The 22,283-nt window shown below is 45.6% G+C and overlaps 2 protein-coding genes across 2 annotated transcripts in view; one reads left to right on the top strand and one right to left on the bottom strand.

Moving 5' to 3' along the window:
* Window positions 1-1,857, bottom strand: part of CHEK2 (checkpoint kinase 2) — a 126,234-nt gene extending 124,377 nt beyond the window's left edge. The window contains exon 1 of the mRNA XM_082253275.1: window positions 1,771-1,857. The gene's annotated coding sequence lies outside the window, so the exon portion shown is untranslated. The remainder of the gene's footprint in view (window positions 1-1,770) is intronic.
* A 63-nt stretch (window positions 1,858-1,920) lies between these two features.
* HSCB (HscB mitochondrial iron-sulfur cluster cochaperone) overlaps window positions 1,921-22,283 on the top strand; it is a 33,102-nt gene continuing 12,739 nt past the window's right edge. The window contains exons 1-5 of the mRNA XM_082253287.1: window positions 1,921-2,299; window positions 3,595-3,715; window positions 7,485-7,574; window positions 10,166-10,310; window positions 16,299-16,346. Of these exons, the coding sequence (XP_082109413.1) occupies window positions 1,992-2,299; window positions 3,595-3,715; window positions 7,485-7,574; window positions 10,166-10,310; window positions 16,299-16,346 (712 nt within the window). The 5' untranslated portion in view covers window positions 1,921-1,991. The remainder of the gene's footprint in view (window positions 2,300-3,594; window positions 3,716-7,484; window positions 7,575-10,165; window positions 10,311-16,298; window positions 16,347-22,283) is intronic.

Below are 22,283 nucleotides of genomic sequence, written 5' to 3'. Positions count from 1 at the left end.
TCACACAGCCCGGTCAGTCACACAACACTCACAGTCGCACAACACTCACAGTCGCACAACCTGGTCAGTCCCACAACACTCCCAGTCACGCAACCTGGTCAGTCCCACAACACTCCCAGTCGCACAGCCCGGTCAGTCGCACAACACTCACAGTCGCACAGCCCGGTCAGTCGCACAACACTCACAGTCGCACAGCCCGGTCAGTCGCACAACACTCACAGTCGCACAGCCCGGTCAGTCGCACAACACTCACAGTCGCACAGCCCGGTCAGTCGCACAACACTCACAGTAGTAATAGGTACTCACAGGCACTCAGGTAGTAATAGGTACTCCCAGATACTCAGGTACTACACTACACCCTCAGTCAGTGTTCAATCTCAGTCGCCAGTCTTACTTACCTAGTGTGTGTCCCTTTAAGCCTGTCACTTGCAGTTCCTGACGGCGATTCCTCCCTCTGTCGGTCAGTCTTCCTCTCTGCGCCGCCTCCCTCTATCACTTCCCGGTCAGCCTTTGCTCTGTTAGTCTCCTCTGCTCCCTCTCTGTCTGGGGGGGGGGGGGGGGGTTTACTCCACCGCTCGCCGCCTGCAACAAGGGATTGGGGGGGGGTTTACTTTTACTTCTGGGGGGAGGTTCTAGCACCGCTCGCCGCCGCTCTACTGGGGGGGGTTACTCACACGCAATCGGTCACACACCTGCTCCTCTCACTCGCCGCAGCCACTGATCCCGCGCTCTGCTCCTCTGTTCCACAGCACCACCTGCCGGTCACCCTGACACGGAAGCCGACCAGGTCACCCAGTGTTTCCTTCTGTCATTCACCCTTGTCATTCCATAGAAAGCAATGCTAATCCCACTTCATCTCAATATTAAACATCACCACTGAATGTGGAGAGTATTTCTGCTAAGGATTGATCTGATTTGTCTAATGGTTTTGACTCCAGGTCACATCTTTCTTCCCATTATACTCTATGGGCAATCCCTTCTGTCATTCCATTGCAATCAGCTATAATCGCAAATGATCTCAATATTACAATCTACTACTCTATCTGAGGAACATCTGTGGGAAAAGATAAATTGCTATGTTTTTCAGATTTTTCTGCAAATTACTTCATATTTTGCTTCCTATTATACTCTATGGGCATTCCCTTCTGCCATTCCATAAAAAACAATAATAATCCCACCTAATCTGAATTTTATACATCGCCACTGATATTGAAAAGTATGTTTGTTAAAGATTTATTTGATATGTATAAAGGTTCTGTCGCTAATTGAAATATTTTTTTACCATTATTGTCCATGGGCATTCCATTTTATTCCATTATTGTCTATGGGCATTCCCTTTCCATGTTAAAGTCTATGGGCATTCCTCTCTGTCATTCCTTTTAGTATGTCCCGAATAAACTGGACTTCCCAATCACCTCATCCCTTTAACCAGGACACACCAGGTTCTGTGGCTGATCAGGGTGGTAATTAAACTGACTTAGTGCCTTATGTACATTATAGCAGCCTCAGAACCTGTGTAATTCATATGTGTCCTGGATTAGAGGTGGCAGCCCTACCTCTATAGTGACATTATTCCCCAGGCAGGCCTGGCACTATACTGTGATTGTTCGGCCTGAAGGAGAATGTAGGAGGAGCAGGCCATGCTGTATGAGGAGCGCAGTCCTTGCTCCCGGGGTCTCCCCCATACATACACGCCTGCCATGGAGAAGAAGGGTATAATCACCCGGGACACACACACACACACACACACATCCAGTGACAAACTCTCACCTCGCCGCAGCCACATAAACAGGAAGATGATAGTCGTCCCCGTTGCCGCCATTCACAGTTAAGCCCGGCTGACCAATCACAGGTGCTGATGTGAGCAGTGGGCGGTCCGCATTCACCTTTCACCCCTGGAGAGCACGCTGTACGGTGTTTGCAGGACTCGGTGCTCCTAGGATCTTCTTCCCCTTGTGGAGGAGTAAGAGGGGTCCGTGTGTTTGTTAGTCATGGAGTTGGGATGCCGGGCGGTGTGGAGGCGCTGTGCTGGCCACTGGAGGACTTGTATGGCTGCTGTGCTGACTCCAGCGAAGGTGACCCGGGTGCTGGGTGTCCGGGGGGTGATGTGTGTCCGGGGTCCCCCCCTCCTCTCTCCTCCTCCGGACACATGGATGAGGAGGAGGCTGTGTGTGAGCCCTCGGAGCCGCCAGTGCTGGAGCTGTCAGTGTGAGATGAGTATATCGGAGCTCTTCTGTCCTTCCTGCAGATCACTGCAACCTCCAGATCTTACCAAGGATTACTTCTACCTCCTCCACTGGTAAGAGGACCTTCCCCACCACCTGCCATTGCTGGCCCAGGAATTAGTGCTTGTTATCCCAGCCCACTGTTACATCTACACCTATCAGCCACAACATTATGACAGGTAAAGTGGGGAACACTGATGATCAGGTGACACAGGAGTTGATTTCCTTAAACTGGAGAGTGAAGCTATGAATAGAAACCAAACAGCTTCCAGGTTTTATTGTCAAAGCTTCATTGCCCGCCCACCGTCAAATGAAGGCGGTGCAGCTATTCTTTGATGCTGTCATATGATGGCACACCAGAATGGCCTCTCTCGCGCGCCCGCCTTTTTGCTAGGACACGGCGTGACCCCGATTTTGGTAAAGAGCCAATGACATGGCTCTTTACCCATGTGATTGGCTGTGCCCACATGTAAACGGGGGAAGTGCCTTTTATCGGCTCTCCTCGTCTCACACTTTCAGAGTGTGTGGAGAGGAGAGCCGATCAGCGGCTCCTGCTCAAAGGGGAGACCAGGACAGGTAATTAGGGCACTGATCATCAGTACCCTGATTACAGAAAAGTGAAAAATAGTGCCAACCATCAGTGCCCATAGTGCTGCCAGTCAGTGCCTGCTCATTTAGGCACTGACTGACTGTGGGCCCAATTTGGACATTTTCACTTAGGGGTGTACTCACTTTAGTTGCCAGCGGTTTAGACATTAATGGCTGTGTGTTGAGTTATTTTGAGGGGACGGCAAATTTACACTGTTATACACACTGTACACTCACTACTTTACATTGTAGCAAAGTGTCATTTCTTCAGTGTTGTCACATGAAAAGGTAGAATAAAATATTTACAAAAAATGTGAGGGGTGTACTCACTTTTGTGAGATAGTGTGTGTGTGTGTGTGTGTGTGTGTATATATATATATATATATATATACACACACGCACAATTTTATCATTTATGTATATACAAGGAATAATTGCACCCTAAAGTATTTTTAACGGTCACATTTTACAGGGGGTATTTTTTTCATCCTTAGATGAGAAGACAGTACATTCTGTCCAAGAAATGATAGAACAAAGTGATGTGTGAAGTGGTAGCAGTGCCATCTCATTTCCTCATTCCAGGCATGTGATCTGGGTAAAAGTCGTGGCACTCACAGCACAAATATAGATTTGCCAGTCTCTACTTGCAGCTGTGGCCCCACCTTCAGACATTTTTGTTACTTGGCTGGTATTTATTCTGTAATGTTCCTATGTAGAATATTGTGTCACATCTTGTAAAACCATTCATGAGTTGTTTTTTCTTTTTTTTTTTTTTTTTCAGTGACAAATCGTTTGATGTTAATATCCAGGAACTGCAGAAGAAATACCGGGATCTCCAGAGGTCACTTCATCCAGATTACTTTAGTCAGAAGTCACAGGCACGTTCCACAACTCATCAAGAAGTACTACTATAAAGTACCCCTTTTTGGTTTATATCCCAAAATTTGCAGTTGGTTGGAAAGAAAACTGAAAACCTAGAGGCTGCCATTGCTGACTTTTCATTCTGAAAATGCTAGTTTCCTGGCTTTCATGCTGACACAATGACTTTGATAGTCTAAAACATTAAAGAGTCAGCTAATCCTAACTATTTTTAAAATTGTTCCCTTCCCCCCCTCCTCCTACCCATCTGTTTCAAAGGTGTGAACAGCAAAATGTATAATGAAGGTATACTGGACAGCCACTGAAATATCTAGTGAGTATTTAAAAGGAACAAACGCACCAAGAGCAGTTTTGATAAAAAGCATAAAACAAACTTTACTGGACATCAAAATAAAGTTTCTTACGCTTAAAGCGGAGTTCCACCCTGAATTTTTATTTTTTTTTAAATACCCCCGGGACAGTCAGGGCTAGTGCATTCCACAATGGCTAGCCCCTGATCTGTCCCGGGTTGCACTTACCTGTTAGGACAAATACTTACCTTGAAAAAGTCTTGTCCAGCGCTGCCATCTCAGATGTGGGCAGCTTGAAGCCAGCGCGATCCTCTTCTGTGTCCTCTTCCGCCTTCTTCGGTCCCCCGGAACTGACGTCGGGGCCGGTGCAGGCGCAATGATTCCTGGGAGCTATGACGTTCAGCTCCCAGGAATCATTGCAGAGCCAGGAAGTGACGACGGGCCGCGGCCGAGGAAGAAGGAAGTAAGGTAAGTATATTTTCTTCGCTACGAAGTAAGTAAAAAAAAAATGCGATTATCCATTTCTTTTTCAGGTGACCCGGAGCGAGAAGATGGAGGTAAGTATAAAATTAGGGTGGAACTCCACTTTAAAGGTTACCATAAACATTAACAAGACTCAAAAATACACTCCTATTCCCAATATTCCCAAAGAAAGCTCAAATAATACTCGCAACAGCTTGCACTCTATCTGGAACTGAACAGTAAGAAATCCTAACTAAACGCTTGGTCTTTCCACAGCTCCAAAAACAGACTATTTCTCCAGGCTACGGACTCTTTTTATGGTCCTGTATACCAGAGACCACCCACAGGATGTAATCATTCCTTTTGACCACTCATAGGTTGTTTTGTGAGTGAGGTCCGCAACATGTGGTTGCACCCCCAAAACCACGTGATCAATTGGATATGCAGCAGCCATCTTTACACAACATCCAAGCTCATTAAACCACCTGTGGGTGAGAGATATTATTACACCTGTATGGGAACATTTGGAATGAATCGGTTAAAAAAAAAAAAAAACCTGATACAATCCACCTGTTTATCCCATTCATAGGCAATAATTACGGCTCATACATTTCTACTTCTCATAGGGGCCTAGCTTTCCTCAATGCTTTTTTCCTATACACATCACACAATTCATAGTTACAGAAATATGCCTACAACATGCACAAGCTAATTCTCTTCAAATAAGCATGTGCAATGTGTATGCAATAAATATCCTAAACAGTTACTCAAAGATGGAATCACGATAGCATAGTTCTTTGCTCAGAGTCTAAACTGCTTATCAAGTCTAAAGCAGACATGTTGTTCCTTTTGTGTTCCAAAACAACTCTCCTTTGTCTGAACACATGCTTGTTTCAAAAGTCTTCAACCCATACTTCTTGTTCCTCTGTTTAGCTTCTAAACCAATCTGACTGGGTTATTTGCATAGCAACGGGGGGGGGGGGGGGGGAACCTAGCTTCTTCACACAGAAGCTAGCTAAAAAATACCTTTGCTATAAAATCATCAAATATCCATATCAACACATTTCACCTCTTGATTTTTATAGAATTCTCATAGCTCCTAAAGCCTTTGTCCAGGAAAGGGTTAAATAAACCCCCCGTATAGTAAATGGGAGGAAAACATTCCCTTTCGACTCCTGTATGTTCAATTAAACATATTATGCACTTACATCCATCAAATGGTTTTGGGACTTTCAAGATAACGATGTGCACGGCCATCTGCAGTGCTGACCGCGCAAGAGTGAAAATCGCAGGTACTCCGTCCGACGTGAGTGTTCCCAGTTGATGCCTGTAAGAGGGGGAAACGCGTCGGACAGAGTAGCCGAGCTTGTCACTCTTGCACGGTCTGAACTGCAGACGGCTGTGCACAGTGCACACCGTTATTCTTGAATGTCCCGAAACCATTTGATGGATGTAAGTGCATCATATTTTTAATTGTTTTTGTTTGAAGATACTGCACACATTAGTTCCTCCTTTCTCTGCATATTCACTGTCGAGTGAACCTGTTGCACTGAATATATGCTCCCACCATTGGAACCTTGATGTGTATCAGAGTTTGGTATTGAGCCCATTTGTGTGTGGAGGAATCTCTGATCATGCTGCATGGCTGCAGCCTTTTGGTAAGTGGCCATTATCTATCAATCAGCATGAAGGTGGATCACTGAGAACCAGGAGGAATATTTATTTCAGCACGTTTAACTTTTTCACTGGCTCTGGACTTTGTCACGGTTTCACTCATGGGACTGGATCTGTTTTAATTGTTCAAGTCATTTGATTATTCACCTCACAAAGGTTACTTTGTTTCACTTTGTGTTTCTACACACATTTTGTATATTGATATGTCTAGTCACTTAGTGTCGGTTCACACTATGGCGATCCGACTTTGGGGGCTACCTGTGAAGTCGCGTGCACCGCGACTTGCACGGACTTCACATAATGGAAGTCAATGCAAGTCGCTCCGATGTTGCCCCGAAGTAGTACAGGAACTATTTTCTTAGTCGGAGCGACTTCAGTCGCTCCTATTAGAACGGTTCCCGTAGCACAGAATGGACCGCGACTTGTCAGGCTGACAAGTCACGGTAGTGTGAACCGGGACTTGGAGATATTGTCAAGTATTGCTTTGGATACAACTTACTATTATTCATCACATGCAAATTTTGTTTGATTATTAGCGCACTTTTAAATTTTATTTTTTCACCCGTCGCATTTCCGATATTCAGGATTTTTTTTTTTTTAAGTGCAGCAATCAATCGTTTTTCAGTCAGCGCATCCTCATCCCCCTTTTCTTTTTTTCCTATTTTCTTAAGCGGCTAACATTCTCAGAAGCAAGTGTCCAGTGGCAGCCCCTAATTAAGACTCACCTAAAGTATAACTAAAGGTGTAATGTTTACGTTTTGGCTATAGTGGAGAGGGATTAGAACATCGGTCAGGTTTTTATTGCTGAAAAGCGAGAATAAGCCAGCACTCAATCCATAGACCCTGCGATAATGATACAAAAAGACACATAATACACTAACCTTGCACATAGCAGGTAAGTATGACATGTTTATTATTTCAAAAAGAAAAAGGATAAAAAAAGGTTACAATCATTTGAATCTATTACTGTATATATATTTCGGAGTAGGAACGAAATGAGGACAGGGCCCACATAGGCTGTAAAGAATTGTCCCACTACATCCATTATAGCCGATCTGAAAAGGAGCAGTGTATTCCCACTGATTTTTCTTTTACGGCTGCAGCCTATTTAGAGGTAAATGACTAATTGCACAACTGTTGGAACTGCACTAGAACAATAGTTTTGTGATACAGAACCCGATTCAAGGTGCTCGGTTATCAATACAAAGATGTTAGTATATATATATATATATATATATATATATAATATATATATATATAATATATTTTTTTTTTTTTTTTTTTATTCTGTATATTTATTTTGAATGATCAAAACCCTTACCCTGTGTTTTTTAAATAAAAGTTTTATTTCTGCTTTCTATTTTAGTTTGAGCGGGATATTTCTGATCAACAATCTTCTTTAGTTAACAAGGCATACAATACGTTGCTGTCTCCATTAAGCAGAGGAATATATCTGGTAAGTTTATTGCAGGAGACATCAGTCTTTTACTTTTCATTCTGACAGGTTTAGAAATCCTCATCAAATGTAAGAATTTGATTTTTTTTTTCTAATTTTTAGAAGAAAAGCAGTAGATACATATTGAACTGTAAAAGGCATATAGGCTTAAAAAGATATTGGAAAAGAGCAATGACAGTATGCAAAACCTGTAGCATTCTTTGAATTCGCTGCTTATTAGAGTGCCCCCTTAACATAAACAGGTGTGTGTTTTTTTTTTTTTTTGTTGTTTGCATTCTTCTATTACATATGTGCTAGCTTGCTAGGGACTATTGCTTTATGGAACCTCTGTACGGGATTTCAGTTGTAGGGCTGGAGGAAGAACCAATGGAATAAGAGTGTGCCACACTCCTGTTCCATTGCTAACTGCATGTCCATCTGCTGTGACAGGCAGGACTTGTAGATAATTCATTCTCAGGACTTGTAGATAATTCATTTTCAGATCTCTGTGAATGAATGACGCAGCTGTGCAGTTGGAGCCCCTATTCTTCTGCCTGCTGCTTGTGAAGACCTCTGCATGGACCTGACCACTCTTCTGCCTGCCAAGACAAACCGTGGCATATTTGATCGTTTAGAATGATTGATGTAAAAAATAATTCTGAGTTTAGTGTCACTTTAAAGCGGAACTTCAACCTAAAAAATACATTCTGCTTTTATGCCCTATATAGGGTAGGGGGGGAAGCCATTACCTTGTTTTGACAGTTCCCTTATCCACTGGTTGGATGGCTGCTGCTATCCACTGGAAGTTCTCCTCCCGCATTAGACCCACTCCACTGTGCAACCTTCTGGGACATATCACAGGTTCCAGAAGGCTGCGGGACCAAAGCACAGCGTGGCTCGCTCATGTGCAGTGGGCAGCCAACTGTTAAGCCACGAGGAATTGCAGCCAGCTGCTAGAGCTGCACGATTCTGGATAAAATTAGAATCACAATTTTTATTTTTTTTGCTTTAGAATAGAGATCACGATTCTCTGCGTAACATATTTTACCTTATACAAAAAAATTGATCTAACTTTACTGTTTATTTTTTTTTCTAAAATTCATTAAAGTGTATTTTTCACAAAAAAATGCATTTGAAATACTTCTGCGCAAATACAGTATGACCTAAAAGATTGTAGCGATCACCATTTTATTATCTAGGGTCTCTACTAAAAAAAAAAAAGAAAAAAATATCTATAATGTTTGGAGGTTATAAGTAATTTTCTAGCAAAAAATACTGATTTTAACTTGTAAGCAACAAGTGTCAGAAAAAGGCTTAGGCCCCTTTCACACATAGGAGTCCGCCAGCAGACTCTGTTTTTCTCAGTGGGGGATTGATCCACCGATCCTCCCCCCCCTCGCTGAGCAGACGGGATGGCAGCTCTGTCCCGTGCTGTGTGCGGAGACGGAGCTGTCAAGTCCCTGCTGTTCTCTATGGGGGAATCAGATGAGAACGGACCGTCTGCCCGTTCTCATCCAATCTCATCCCATCCTATCCGCTGGACGAATGGAAAATGGGGTTTCCATCCATCCAGATTTGACGGATCGGATGTCAGCGGACATGTCTCCGCTGACATCCGATGCCCCATAGAGATACATGGGGCATCCGTTCAGATTCGCCAAAAAAACGGACAGGCGAATCTGAACGCTCCGCCTGTGTGAAAGGGGCCTTAGTCTTTAGAGCAGGGGTCTTCAAACTATGGCCCTCCAGTTGTTCAGGAACTACAATTCCCATCATGCCTAGGCATGTCTGTGAATGTCAATGTTTTACAATGCCTCATGGGATGTGTAGTTCCGCAACAGCTGGAGGACCATAGTTTGAGGTTCCCTGCTTTTAGAGGTTAAACTGCTCTCACTTGCAGACAGAAGTTTATTCCTTAGTCGCTCCGACTTAGAAAAAGGGTCCTGTACTACTTCGGGGCGACCTCGGAGCGACTTGCATAGACTTCCATTATGTGAAGTCCATGCAAGTCGCTCCGAAGTCGTGGTGCATGGGAATGCACAAGTCGCCCCCGAAGTAGTACAGAGTCGTGCCGCCCCAGTGTGAGCAGACTCTCCGATGTAAAAGAAAGAAATGATACATTGTAAAGCATTTTGTTTTATAGTTATCTAGAAGCCTTAACGATGTTGATAAACATTTGGCGCCTTTGTCTCCATTCACACTGGTACGACTTGTCAGACGACTTGGTCAGCCTGACAAGTCACGCACCGTCGCGTCCCATAGTGTAGTACAGGACCGGTTCTAATAGGAGTGACACAAGTCGCTCCAACTTAGAAAAAGGGTCCTGTACTACTTCGGGGCGACCTGGAGCGACTTGCATAGACATTCATTTTATGAAGTCCGTGCAAGTCGCGCTGCACGTGACTTCACAGGTCGTCCCGAAGTCTGATCCGACCTAGTGTGAACGGAGTCTTACTCTTTTTGACTGCTGTGAGTGAGCAGAGAACAGCTCTGTAAGAATCTAGGACATGCCGTTTTAAGGTGGGGGGTGAATCGAGATCGCCTTTTTTTTGTTCAGAGCAAATCATACATTATGTGAAATCATTATTGCCTGTCTCTTTGTTTTGGCACAGTTAGGTCTTCATGGAATTCCTTTTACAGAAGGGACAGAGGGAGGCATAGATACACCATTTCTGTTTGAAATCCTAGAAGTCAATGAACAGCTTAATGAAGCAACTACTGATGCTGAAATTGAAGAAATAGGAAGCATTGTACAAGGTAATATAATATTTTTACAGTGACTTGCAGTCCATATAATTTTTTAGTACACCTAACCGTCTATAGAGGTCTGATTATTGTTAATTTTCACACAGTCTTATAATATTAAATATTGATAACCTATGGTGTTTTTTTATTGTGATCTTTTCTTGCTTAGAAAAGCATATTGAGTATTCCTCACAATAAAATATTTTTAAAAACCAATGCAGGCAGAAAGTAATGGGAAGCTTGCATAAGTTCTTTAATTATGTACTCTTCCAACTGTACTTTAAAGTTGGAGGTGTTGTGTGTGGGTTTTTTATTTTTTTTTTATTATTTTTTTTTTTTTCATCCCTACAACATGAAGTAAGGTGAAATCTCACCAGTGCATTAAGTGCCGGTTCACATTTTTGCGATGCGGGAATGCTGTGAATATACAGCGTGTTCCCGCATTGCATCCGCACCTCTGGCAGTTCACACTGCCATATGCGATACGCTGGGTGTGTCAATTAAAGGTTAACGACGCCCCCAGATCAGATCGCATATCGCAGTGCGATCTGAAAGTTCGCACAGAATCGGAACGCACTAGTGTGAACCACCAAAAAAAGGGTCCTGTGCATCTTTTAGTGCGATTGCGGTGCGAATTCAGCCATACAAAGTGTATGGCTGAATTTGCACCACACAGAGATTGCATGTAATTCGGAGCGCACTGCTCCTGAAATTACATGCGATCTCTGTGATCGCACAAATGTGAAACGGCACTAAAACTTATAAATTGTAGACCTAGCAAGGCTGGCACAGTACAAGCTCCTGCAATTCCAGATAGGTGATAAGGGTGGGAAAGTCTGGAGGAATGGCTGCTGGTTGAACAGGATTTTCTAAAGTACATACTGTGTGGATGAACAAAGGAAAACCACAAGGGCAGTCAACTTTATCAATAGGGGAGACTGAGCATAAGGCAAATGTAAATAATGCTGACCACTTACTGTATGTTTGTTAAAAGTAGAGTCACATTTTTAATTACCACCACCACAATATTGCTTAACGCACACCACACCTGCTGCTGGTGCATGCCACTAGTGCAAGTAAAGTCAGCACCCTGCCCACATTCCTTAACCTACCTTGCAGCATATCCCAGTGCACAACAATGTACATGCTGTGCGTTGGTGTGCATTAAATAAATGATTGGGCCATTGCCATATTTTTTTGACAAGCCCATACATTATAAATGGGCATCCCTAAGGCAGTGAACATTAACAAATGACGGTATAAGCTGCAACACCCAGATAAATGTTATTGAGCCTTTACAGAAGAGTTGAGGGATCCAGCAGGTTGTAAATGTAATTTATTAATTTTTTTTTTTTTCTGGATAATTTGTACAAGCAAAAAAAATTATCATACAGAATGTTTCAAACGGCACTTAAATTGGAAGATGGTAAATGCAGTATCTGCGATCCATCTGATAATCATTTGTACTCTTAACATAATAATTGTCACGCATGGATGAACAATTGAACCATTTTACCGTTTTAACACATCTATATTCCTTGTCAAAAGAAAACATTCTAACTGAGTAATTTAGAGTATAATAAAGTAAGATAAAATAAGAATTTGAAGTTATTGTGCAGTGTTGGCTGGTTGGAAATGGAAGCTGAGAGGCGTAATGATCTCCTCACTGAGTGGCAGGCCATAAATGTGTCTCTAATCAGTAAACATGTTTTGTAAATTTGAGGGCAGGTTGTTTGCTATGAAGCAGAACTGGTAGTTTATAGGGTTGAACATATTCTGATTCCAGTATATTATTTGTATAGGATGAGTTTCCCAATAGCCAGTAAATGCCTAGTCTAAGCAAACATGCCAAATTGTAGGTCCTGACATTTGGTATACCAGCCCCTCCTTCACTCTTTGGGAGATAAAGTTTAGACAAAGATATTTTAGGTTTTTTAGCCTTCCATAGGAATGAATTTAGGGCTCTGTTGAGCGTTTTTATATGAGAGTGTTTGAGCAATAGTGGGATTGTTTGTAGCACATTCAGTAATCTGGCAAAAGATACCATTTTAAAAAAATGACATCTCCAAAACAGTGATAAAGGTAGGTTCATCCATGCTTCTAATTCTCTACAAATCTTGGTAATAGGAGGGGGATAGTTCAAATAATAGAGACAGAGGATCTTTGCCTATTTTTATGCCTAGGTAGGTATGCCTAGGTAGGTGATAGATTGGAATGCAACACTGAAAGGGGAAGTAGATATCCAAATTCTTGCTCTTTTTGCATTCAGTGGTAGAATTTCTCTTTTGGAAAAGTTTATTCTAAGGCCTGAAAATTATCCAAATCTGTTAAAATAACTTTTATATCTACAGCCGGGTTGACGGTAAAAATTGGTATATAATCTGCAAAGAGGGCTTTATGTACATTTACATTGCCAATGCTAATGCCCAAGAGTGGTTGTATTTTGTAGGTGTCTGGAAAGTGGTTCTAAAGCCAAATTAAATAGTAAAGGGGAAAGATCACAACCTTGACGGGTCCCTTTTTTGTAAGTCAAATAACTTCTGATATATAACCTGAAGTAATCAGGCATGCGTTTGGGGAAGAATACATATTTTTGACCAGCTCCGTAAAAGGACCCATGAAGCCTAGTTTATGCATCACCAAGAAGACCCAGTGCAGGCTGATATTATCGAAGGCCTTTTCGGCCTCTAATGAAATTTTTCCAGCATTTATATCTGGGCGAGATTTTGCCAATTCAAGGGCCATATTCATTTTCCTAATATTTAATGTGGCTGATCTACCCTTGACAAAACCTACCCGAGCTGGGTGTATGATGTGAGGAAGGTTGTCTGCTAATCTGGATGCAATTATTTTAGATAGGATTTTTGCATCTAGGTTTATTAGGGAAATGGGTCTCTAGGATGCAAGGTACGTAGGGTCCTTCCCTTTTCTTTGCAGTTCGCTTGATATAAACTTGAAAACCAGTTGGGAGATAGGGTCCATCCTCCTATATTGCTTTGAATGCTCTTAACGGGGAGTCTGGAATGTATTCTTGAGAAGTTTTAAAGAATTTTGTGGTCTACCTGTCTGGGCCAGAGGCTTTATTATTCGCTAGATGTTTATGGTGTTTGTAATTTCTTCTGGGGTATTTAGGGCATTTAGAATGTCTAGTTGTTTGAAAGAGAGAGTTGTAAGTCGTCTAGAAACTTCATAGCTGCTACTTTTATCAATAGGATCTTCTGTGTACAGATCTGTATAATATTTAGCCAGAATTATATTATTTCTGGGGGATCATTTACTGGGGATCCTTTTGAATCTAGATAGAATGTGTGGGTTGAAAGGGCCCTTTGCATAATCTGGATAACCGCTTGCCTCGTGTAAGACTATTTCATTTGTTCTTGCTGTTCCGCACTTGCATCGAACTGTTGTTTTGCCTCATGCCACTTTTCCTTTTCTCTAGATTATTTTGTATGATCGGTTCTGATTGTGCTTTACTTAAGTTATTACTGGCTATGTGATCTAAGCGCGTGTTCTTGTGTTTTTTTTTTTTTTTTTAAGTTTGAGATGTAAGCTATAATATACCCTCTAAGAAAAGATTTACCTGCTTCCAATAGAGGTTTGTTTAGTATGTGACCTGAATTTGATAGTTCCTACCCGGCTCATGCAAATGATGCTGAAAGTCCTCATTTTTGGTCAAGTAGGATGGAATCCTCGGCTGATTTGATATTTCTCTAACGTTGCCTAAATTCTAGCTGTAAAGAGATAGGGCTGTGGTCCGATATAACTCAATCATGTACAGTTTCTCCCAAAAGTGAGTACACTCCTCAAATTTTTGTAAATATTTGAATATATCCTTTCATGTGACAACACTGAAGAAGTTACACTTTGCTATACTGTAAAGTAGTGAGTGCACAGCTTGTATAACCGTGTACATTTGCTGTCCTCTCAAAAAACTCAACAGCCATTAATGTCTAAACAACAAACAACAAAAGTGAGTACACCCCTAAGTCAAAATGTCTACATTGGACCCAAAGTGTCAATATTTTGTGTGGCCACCATTTTTTTTTTTTTTCCAGCACTGCCTTAACCCTCTTGGGCATGGAGTTCAACAGAGCTTCACAGGTTGCCACTGGAGTCCTCTTTCACTCCATGACGACATCACGAAGCTGGTGGATGTTGGAGACTTTGCGCTCTTCCACCTTGCCTTTGAGGATGCCCCACAGATGCTCAATAGGGTTTAGGTATAGAGACATACTTGGCCAGTCTGTCACCTTTACCCTCAGTTCTTAAGCAAGGCAGTGGTTGTCTTTTAAGGTGTGTTTGGAGTCGTTCTGTTGGAATATTGCCCTGCAGCCCAGTCTCCAAAGGGAGGGGGATCATGCTCTGCTTCAGTATGTCACAGTATATGTTGGCATTCATGGTTGTCTCAATGAGCTGTAGCTCCCCAGTGCCAGCAGCACTCATGCAGCCCCAGACCATCAGACTCCCACCACCATGCTTGACTGTAGGCAAGACACTTGTCTTTGTACTCCTCATCTGGTTGCTGCCACACACGCTTGACATCATCTGAACCAAATAAGTTTATCTTGGTCTCATCAGACCACAGGACATGGTTCCAGTATTCTATGTCCTTAGTCTGCTTGTCTTAAGAAAACTGTTTGCGGGCTTTCTTGTGCATCATCTTTAGAAGAGGCTTCCTTCTGGGAAGACAACCATGCAGACCAATTTGATGCAGTGTGATGCGTATGGTCTGAGAACGGACAGGCTGGCTTTGCAGTATGGCCATTTTATCCATGTAGTTGAGATAAGACTATGACAGGTCTTGGGGATGAGCGATCTTGTAGCAGGGGACCCACTCTGTGCGCTCTCTCTGCCACACATCTTGGAAATTCCCAGTGCTTCAGGAGATTTTTTTGCACATATATCCAAAAGGATATTGGGCTTGAATAATTCTGGGAGGCCAATTACTCTCAGGCTATTTATTCTTGATCTGTTTTTTCTAAATCCTCCACTCTGTCCATCAGGTGATGCTGCAGCTTGCTCTGCTGTGAAATGGTATGTGTGGCTTCCTGCATCACGTCCTCTTGAGTGGAGATCCTGTCTTTTGCTTGATTTATTTTATTTATTTATTTTATTTTATTGTTCCTGAATTTTACCATGGAACTGCTTTAAACCCTGTGTTACAGCTTTGTCTACAGCTTGAATGATTTTAGGGTAGAGTAAATCAAGCACTGCTTGTGCTATTTTGTTGTGAATTGTTCTCACCCATGCTGCTTGACTGTGCTTGGAGCTCATTCCTCTGTTCCTCTGTGTCACTGATTCGGTTCTGTGTTTTAGCAGGAGCCATCTTAAAGTTTTAAGTAGGCTGTAGTGTCCTGGAGCCTCCGGGATAGTGAGATCTAGTGCGGTATCTCGTCCTGAAGCTGTCCATTTTGACACCTGCTGTAGTGTGCAGCTGGTAGTGTGGATATCATGGCAAAAACAGGCGGCTTTGGCTTATATGGATCGGTTTTTAGGCAGGGGCTAGGACCAGAAGTTGTAAATGTTGTTTTGATCAAAAAATATATATTGAATGTCAAATAACATGGCTCGGCTTTACTGCAACTGAAGGTAGGGGGTCTTTTTTGGTAAAATGAAGCACTAGAGCCATATTCTCCCTTTGCCAGGACTTCAGCAAGTTTCACGTACTGCTGAAGGTTATAGAAAGCCTTCTAGCTTGTTTTAAAGTGACAGTCAGCATTTCTATTTTGAAGCTTAAGCTGCTCAAGGCTTGCTGATTGCATTGTAAAGAGCTTGTAAAGCTATTTTTACAAGATGCCGTCTGTGCAGGGCTTTAGAGTACATGATTTTGTACTTGGACACTGCACCATAGAGCTTGCTTTTTTGAGGACTAGCTGATACTCTTAAGTTATAAAAAAAAATGTCTATACATTTAGTATAACATAGCTACATGTTGGCTTTATGTTATGATCCTGCAAGTTTAACAATTGTTGCTAATTTTCTTTCTTTTTTTTTTCTTAGAGAAATGTCAGATGTTGACTGAAAATGTAAAAGAAGCCTTTCGGGAAGGTAATGATGAAATTACTGTAATTGAATCTTTAAAAGAGAAGTTTGAGTCTTCTAGGTCTCACTAAGTCTTTAGTGAGCAGAGAGCTGTACCTGCCAGTCAGCAGCTCTCTGCTCTGCCCCTCCAGCACTCACTGGAGCGCTGGGCTGTGCATTCGTGGGGTGGGGGGGGGCAGCTGCTTCAGGCTCTCTGCAGTACTCTGACAGGCTGAGCCAGCTGCAAGTCCAGGCAACTCAAGGGATCCCGACATTAAAGTCAGTATCTCTTCAGAGTCTGGACCAGCTGAGTGACCTCAACCAACAGTGGACTTTAGCCCTTTGTCTGCTGAATACAGCTCACAGGAGTGCTCCTGTGACTCATAGAAGTAGGGCCAAGAGAGCTTTGGCCTTCTGTGTTTTAATTTCTTTTGTGTTTACATGATTGCAGTACAGGGAATTATAATATGAAGCTGCTGGTACCCTCATTCTATATGTGAAAAACAGTGGGTGCCAAACAGTTCATAGTAACACATGTTAAAGGCTAATTCCACCTTTTTGCAAAAAAAAAAAAAACTGCATTGACATATAATAATTGTGTATTGGAGCCTGCAAAACACTGCTACCATGATCAGTGCATTTCAGGTGCAGTGTTCAGGCTCCTGCAGACTATTTAAATGTAAAAAAAAAAAATGTCAACGCTATCCCTGTGTATCAACCACCAGCCAAGAGGAAAGAACCATAGTGCAAATTGCTAATAAAAAGTATTTTTCTCTAACGTCCTCCGACAGTCGCCGCCCACTCACAAGTCTTCACCAATGGGTATTGACCTTTGCTCCGCAGGAGTAGCTAGGCACAAGATTTGTTAATAACAAAAGCTTTTAGAATAGACACACCCCTAGGGGCTGTCCCCTCAGTCAATACCTCCCTGCACCAGCATTCCCAACTCAGTTTGATCTTGCCTAGCTTAGGAGTAGCAGGCTTTCCTGTGCTGGGGCTTCAGTCTCAGCCTTCTACCCTTTTTTTTTTTTTTTTTTTTTTTTTATTTCAAGTATTATTTTTTCTTTTCTTTACTAGCTGTTCTTTTGTCAGCTTTAGTTTAGGGATCTTCGGATGAAGATGATCATGCGGAGCTGGGTCTCGGACTGGCCGCCCTGGATCCCAGGGCTGAGGGCCAGATGGATCCCCAGCCTGCCATCGAGCATTCAGCTACGGTTCGCCCTGGCGCCATAAACGACCCATCCCTGTTCGCTGCAGGGATGCTGCCTGTGAGGTGGCTACCTCACTGGACGCCATTCTGCGGCCTCGTGCTGCAGTCCACTGCGTCCTGGCTGCGGCACTCCCTGTCATCCTGATAGCGGTTTGTCGCTTGAGACGGCTCCCCACGCCATCCGGTACGGTAAGCACCTTCTGTGTGGGGACCTTCTGTGTGGGTGTCAGTCTGTGGCTGTGTGTACCCCCATGTCTGTGTACTATGCGGGCTCCCTGTCAGATCCCTGTATGGATGCATGCCTTTGTGGGCTGCGAGGGGGGGGGGGCCCTCCCGCTCTGCTGTGAATTCTGTGGGGCAGATTGGACAGACATGCTTGAGCGGCGGCCGCTGTTGCGACCCGCCGTTTTTTTTTGCAGAAAAGGACGGCCCTGTCCCTATACAGCGCTGTGTTTTTGGCGCCACTCGCCGCCATTTTGGCGGGCCGCGCTCGTTCGAGCACATGTCGGCGCCATTTTCTTGTGGCCTCGATCCCTCAGCCAAGCGGCCATTTTTGCGGAGCCTTCATAGGCTATATAAGTCAGCCGGTTATTGCATCACTTCCTCTTTCTCTGGGACAGCGATCGGTGGCAGCAGCCTGTTTGTGCTCTCTCCAGGTTTTTTCCTTCATTGTCCTGTCATTCCTTGCTCAGTGTTCTCTATCCCTGCGGGATCGGTGCATACAGTAGTGTATGGTGGGCTGCGCTCGCCGTGGTGTTAAAGGGCCAGTACCCTTTTTTCCTTTCATTGCTGTGGGCATGGATTCTCAGGATAGCAAGTTTCCCCCCCGCCCTGGTGGGGGACCAGGGGGCTGCTGCACCCCCCGAGGGGGCTGATCTGGCCACGGTTGTGGCGTCATTGGTTTCTCAGGTGCATATGCTGATGGCTGAACGATCCGCAAAAAGGGCCAGATTATCCATTTCCTCTGATTCAGAGGGCGATGTGGCTGCTGTGGCTGGCGTGCCCTTCTCAGGGTCTCGCTCATCTCTGGACCTCATGGGGTCTGAGGGGGAGGCGGAGGTGGAAGGGGTTGATGCTTCTCCCCCTGGCTCGCCTGAAGAGCTTGCGCTCATGGATGAGCTGCTCGCCTCCATTAAGGATACTTTGCACTTGGAGGATGAGCCCACTCCTCCTGCAAGGGTGTCCTCCTTTGGGACGCAAAGGACCCGCAAATCAACGCAGGTTTTTCCCTGCCCTGCTGAATTTCACCATACTGTTAATGAGCAGTGGCGCAATTTAAAGAAGCCCTTTACAGTGCCGAATAAGTTCAAACTGCTTTATCCATTTGCGCCGTCCACCGACGAGCGTTGGTGTGTGGCGCCTCATGTGGATCACGCGGTAGCCGTTTTAAACAAAGCTACTGCGATTCCTTCTGAGGATACCCCAGTTTTCCGGGACCCTACGGACAGGAGGTTGGAATCTCTTGCCCGTCATGCCTATATGGTTGCTGGTTCTATGCTAAAACCTATTTTTGCTTCGGTTATGGCGGTTTAGGCGGTTGCCGATTGGACGAAGGTGCTCAGGCGCACCCTAGTGGCTGATTCGGCTCCGCCTACCACATTGGCCATGGTGGATCAAATCCATCAAGGCGTCATGTACTTGTGTGATGCGGACTTGAATTTAGCTCCTTTGGCTGCACGCCTGTCTGGCGTGGCGGTGCTCAACCGTCGCCTGATATGGCTGAAGAATTGGTCGGTGGAGCAATCTTCTCGCAAGACGTTGGCGGATTTTCCCTACGTGGGATCTCGCCTTTTTGGCGAGGCTTTGGATACCCTGATTAAGGGTGTTACGGGGGGCAAGAGTATTCTCTTACCCCAGAATCCCAAGCACAAATCTTTCCGTGGCAAACGGAATTCCTCGTTTAGGCCCTCCCAGGGGTCCTTTCGTGCCTTTCGGTCACAATCCAAGGGCAAGCCCTTCAAGGGTCAGGGCTCCCAGAAGAAGCCGTGGGCGGGTAAGCAAAAATCCGGCCAGTCCGGTTCGACAACCCACGCCAGTTCCGCCTGAAGGGGCGCCCTCACCCGTTTCTGGGGTGGGGGGACGTCTGCGCGGTTTCCTCCAACCTTGGCTGATCCGCATTCAGGACAGATGGGTTCAGGAAATCGTTTGATCGGGTTACAAGATCGAATTTCTCTCTCGGCCGGCGGGCAGATTTTTTCCCTCAAATCTTCAGCTGTCTCCGGAGCGTTTACAGGATCTGCACCTGGCGGTGCGGGCCCAAGGAGTGGTGGTTCCGGTGCCTCATCGGGACAGATTTCGGGGGTTTTACTCCAATCTGTTCACTGTGCCCAGAAAGGAGGGCAAGGTGCGTCCGATTCTGGATTTGAAAGCTCTGAACCGCTTTGTGCGGGTTCGCAAGTTCCGCATGGAATCCCTGCGCTCAGTGGTGGCTGCCCTGAGTCCGGGGGAGTTCATGGCCTCCATCGATCTAAAGGATGCGTACCTACACATCCCCATCTTCGAGGGTCATCAACGGTACCTTCGATTCGCCATTGCGGAGGAACACTACCAATTCGTGGCATTACCTTCGGTCTCGTTTCGGCTCCGCGGGTTTTTACCAAGGTGCTGGCGCCGGTCCTGGCCCTGTTGCGGGCACAGGGCATTGCGGTCTTGGGGTATCTGGACGATCTCCTCATACGGTCAAATGCCAGCCAGAGCCTGATGACCGATCTGTCCACCACGGTGCAGACGCTGCAGGAGTTCGGTTGGACCATAAACATTCCGAAGTCGACTCTGTGTCCTTCGGTTCGCCTTCCCTATTTGGGGATGGTTCTGGACTCTGTTCAGGCGAAGGTTTTCCTTCCAGAGGACAAACTCCGGACGCTTCAGGTCGAGGTCTGGGCCCTCGGGGACAACCAAAGCTCGTCCCTCCGGACATGCATGAGATGTCTGGGGTTGATGGTCTCAGCCTTCGAGGCGATTCCCTTTGCCCAGTTTCACACGCGGGGTCTCCAGGCGGAGATTCTGGCAGAGTGGGACGGGCGTCCGCAGTCCTTGGATCTGCGGATCTCATTGAGCCACCGCACCAGACAGAGTCTTCTGTGGTGGCTCCAGTCCCCGACGGTATCGGGGGGCAAGTCTTTCCGTCCGTTGTTGTGGACGGTAGTCACCACGGATGCCAGCCTGTCGGGCTGGGGTGGTGCCCTGGGCGTCCTGTCCGCCCAGGGGACTTGGTCGGAGGAGGAGTCCTCCCTTCCGATCAACGTTCTGGAATTGCGAGCGATAAAGCTTTGCCTTCGGCATTGGTCGGAACGGCTTCAGAGCCGTCCGGTTCGGGTTCAGACGGACAATGCCACCGCGGTGGCCTACATCAACCATCAAGGGGGCACCAGGAGTGCCCGAGCGGCTCGGGAAGTGGCCGACATTCTGTCTTGGGCCGAGACGCACGTCCCGGCGATAACGGCAGTTCACATTCCGGGGGTGGAGAACTGGCAGGCGGATTATCTGAGTCGCCAGACCCTGGACCAGGGAGAATGGTCCCTTCACCCGGCTGTCTTCCAGATGTTGTGCGCGAAGTGGGGTTCCCCAGATGTGGACCTGTTCGCGTCTCGTCTAAACAACAAGGTGGAAAGGTTCGTGGCAAGGACGCGCGATCCTCAGGCGGACGCCTCAGACGCGTTAGTGGCGCCCTGGCATCAGTATCGTCTGATGTATGCCTTTCCGCCGATTCAGCTGCTGTCCAGGCTCCTTCGCAGGTTAGCCTCGGAACCGCACACGGTGATTCTGGTGGCACCGGACTGGCCTCCCCGGTCTTGGTACGCAGACCTCGTCAATCTGGCAGTCGACGCTCCGTGGCGCCTGCCGCTTCGAGAAGACCTTCTGTCTCAAGGGCCGATATTCCATCCTGCTTTAGTCGCTGGCTTTAACGGCCTGGCTGTTGAAAGCCAGGTCCTGAAGGACAGAGGTCTCTCCCCTGAGGTCATTCCCACTTTGATCAAGGCTAGAAAAGCCTCTTCGGGAAAGATTTACTACCATACTTGGAACGCATACTTTGCCTGGTGTGAGTCCAGGGGGTTTTCCCCTCGCTCATACTCGGTGTCCAGAGTGTTGGCTTTCCTCCAAACTGGAGTGGACCAGCGTTTGGCGCTGGCCACGATTTAAGGGCCAGATTTCTGCGCTGGCCGTTCTTTTTCAGCGCCCTGTGGCGTCAAACTCGTTGATCCGCACCTTTGTTCAAGGGGTGCGCCATTTGGCCCCTCCACGGAGGGAGCCTTTGCCTCCGTGGGACTTGAAACTGGTCCGCATTGCAACATGCTCCCTTTGAAAAGATCAGGGAGATCTCGTTGCCTCTGTCCAAAAAGGTGGCCTTTTTGGTGGCGATCACGTCGGCTCGCAGGTCGTCGGAGCGGGCAGCTTTGTCCTGTAGCTCTCCCTACTTGGTGATTCACAAGGATAAGGTGGTCTTGCGACCTAACCCGTCCTTTCTGCCGAAAGTGATCTCGGATTTTCACCTTAATGAAGAAATTGTCTTGCCTTCGCTCTGCGCGAAGCCGAAGCATCCTAAGGAGGTTGCCTTACATTCCTTGGATACTGTCCGGGCGATCAGGGTTTACCTGTCGTCCACTAAGCCTTTTCACAAGTCGGATTCCCTCTTTGTCCTTTTCTGAGGGCCCTCGGAAGGGCATGGCAGCGTCGGCTGCGACTATCGCCAAATGGATTAGACAAACCATTGTGCAGGCCTATGCCTTGAAGGGGAGGGTTCCTCCCTTCCCGGT

The sequence above is a fragment of the Pelophylax lessonae genome (genome assembly GCF_965119305.1).
Source record: "Pelophylax lessonae genome assembly, chromosome: 1".
NCBI lineage: Eukaryota > Metazoa > Chordata > Amphibia > Anura > Ranidae > Pelophylax > Pelophylax lessonae.
The sequence above is the reverse complement of the archived record's forward strand: the minus strand, read 5'-3'. Positions and strand labels throughout refer to the sequence as shown.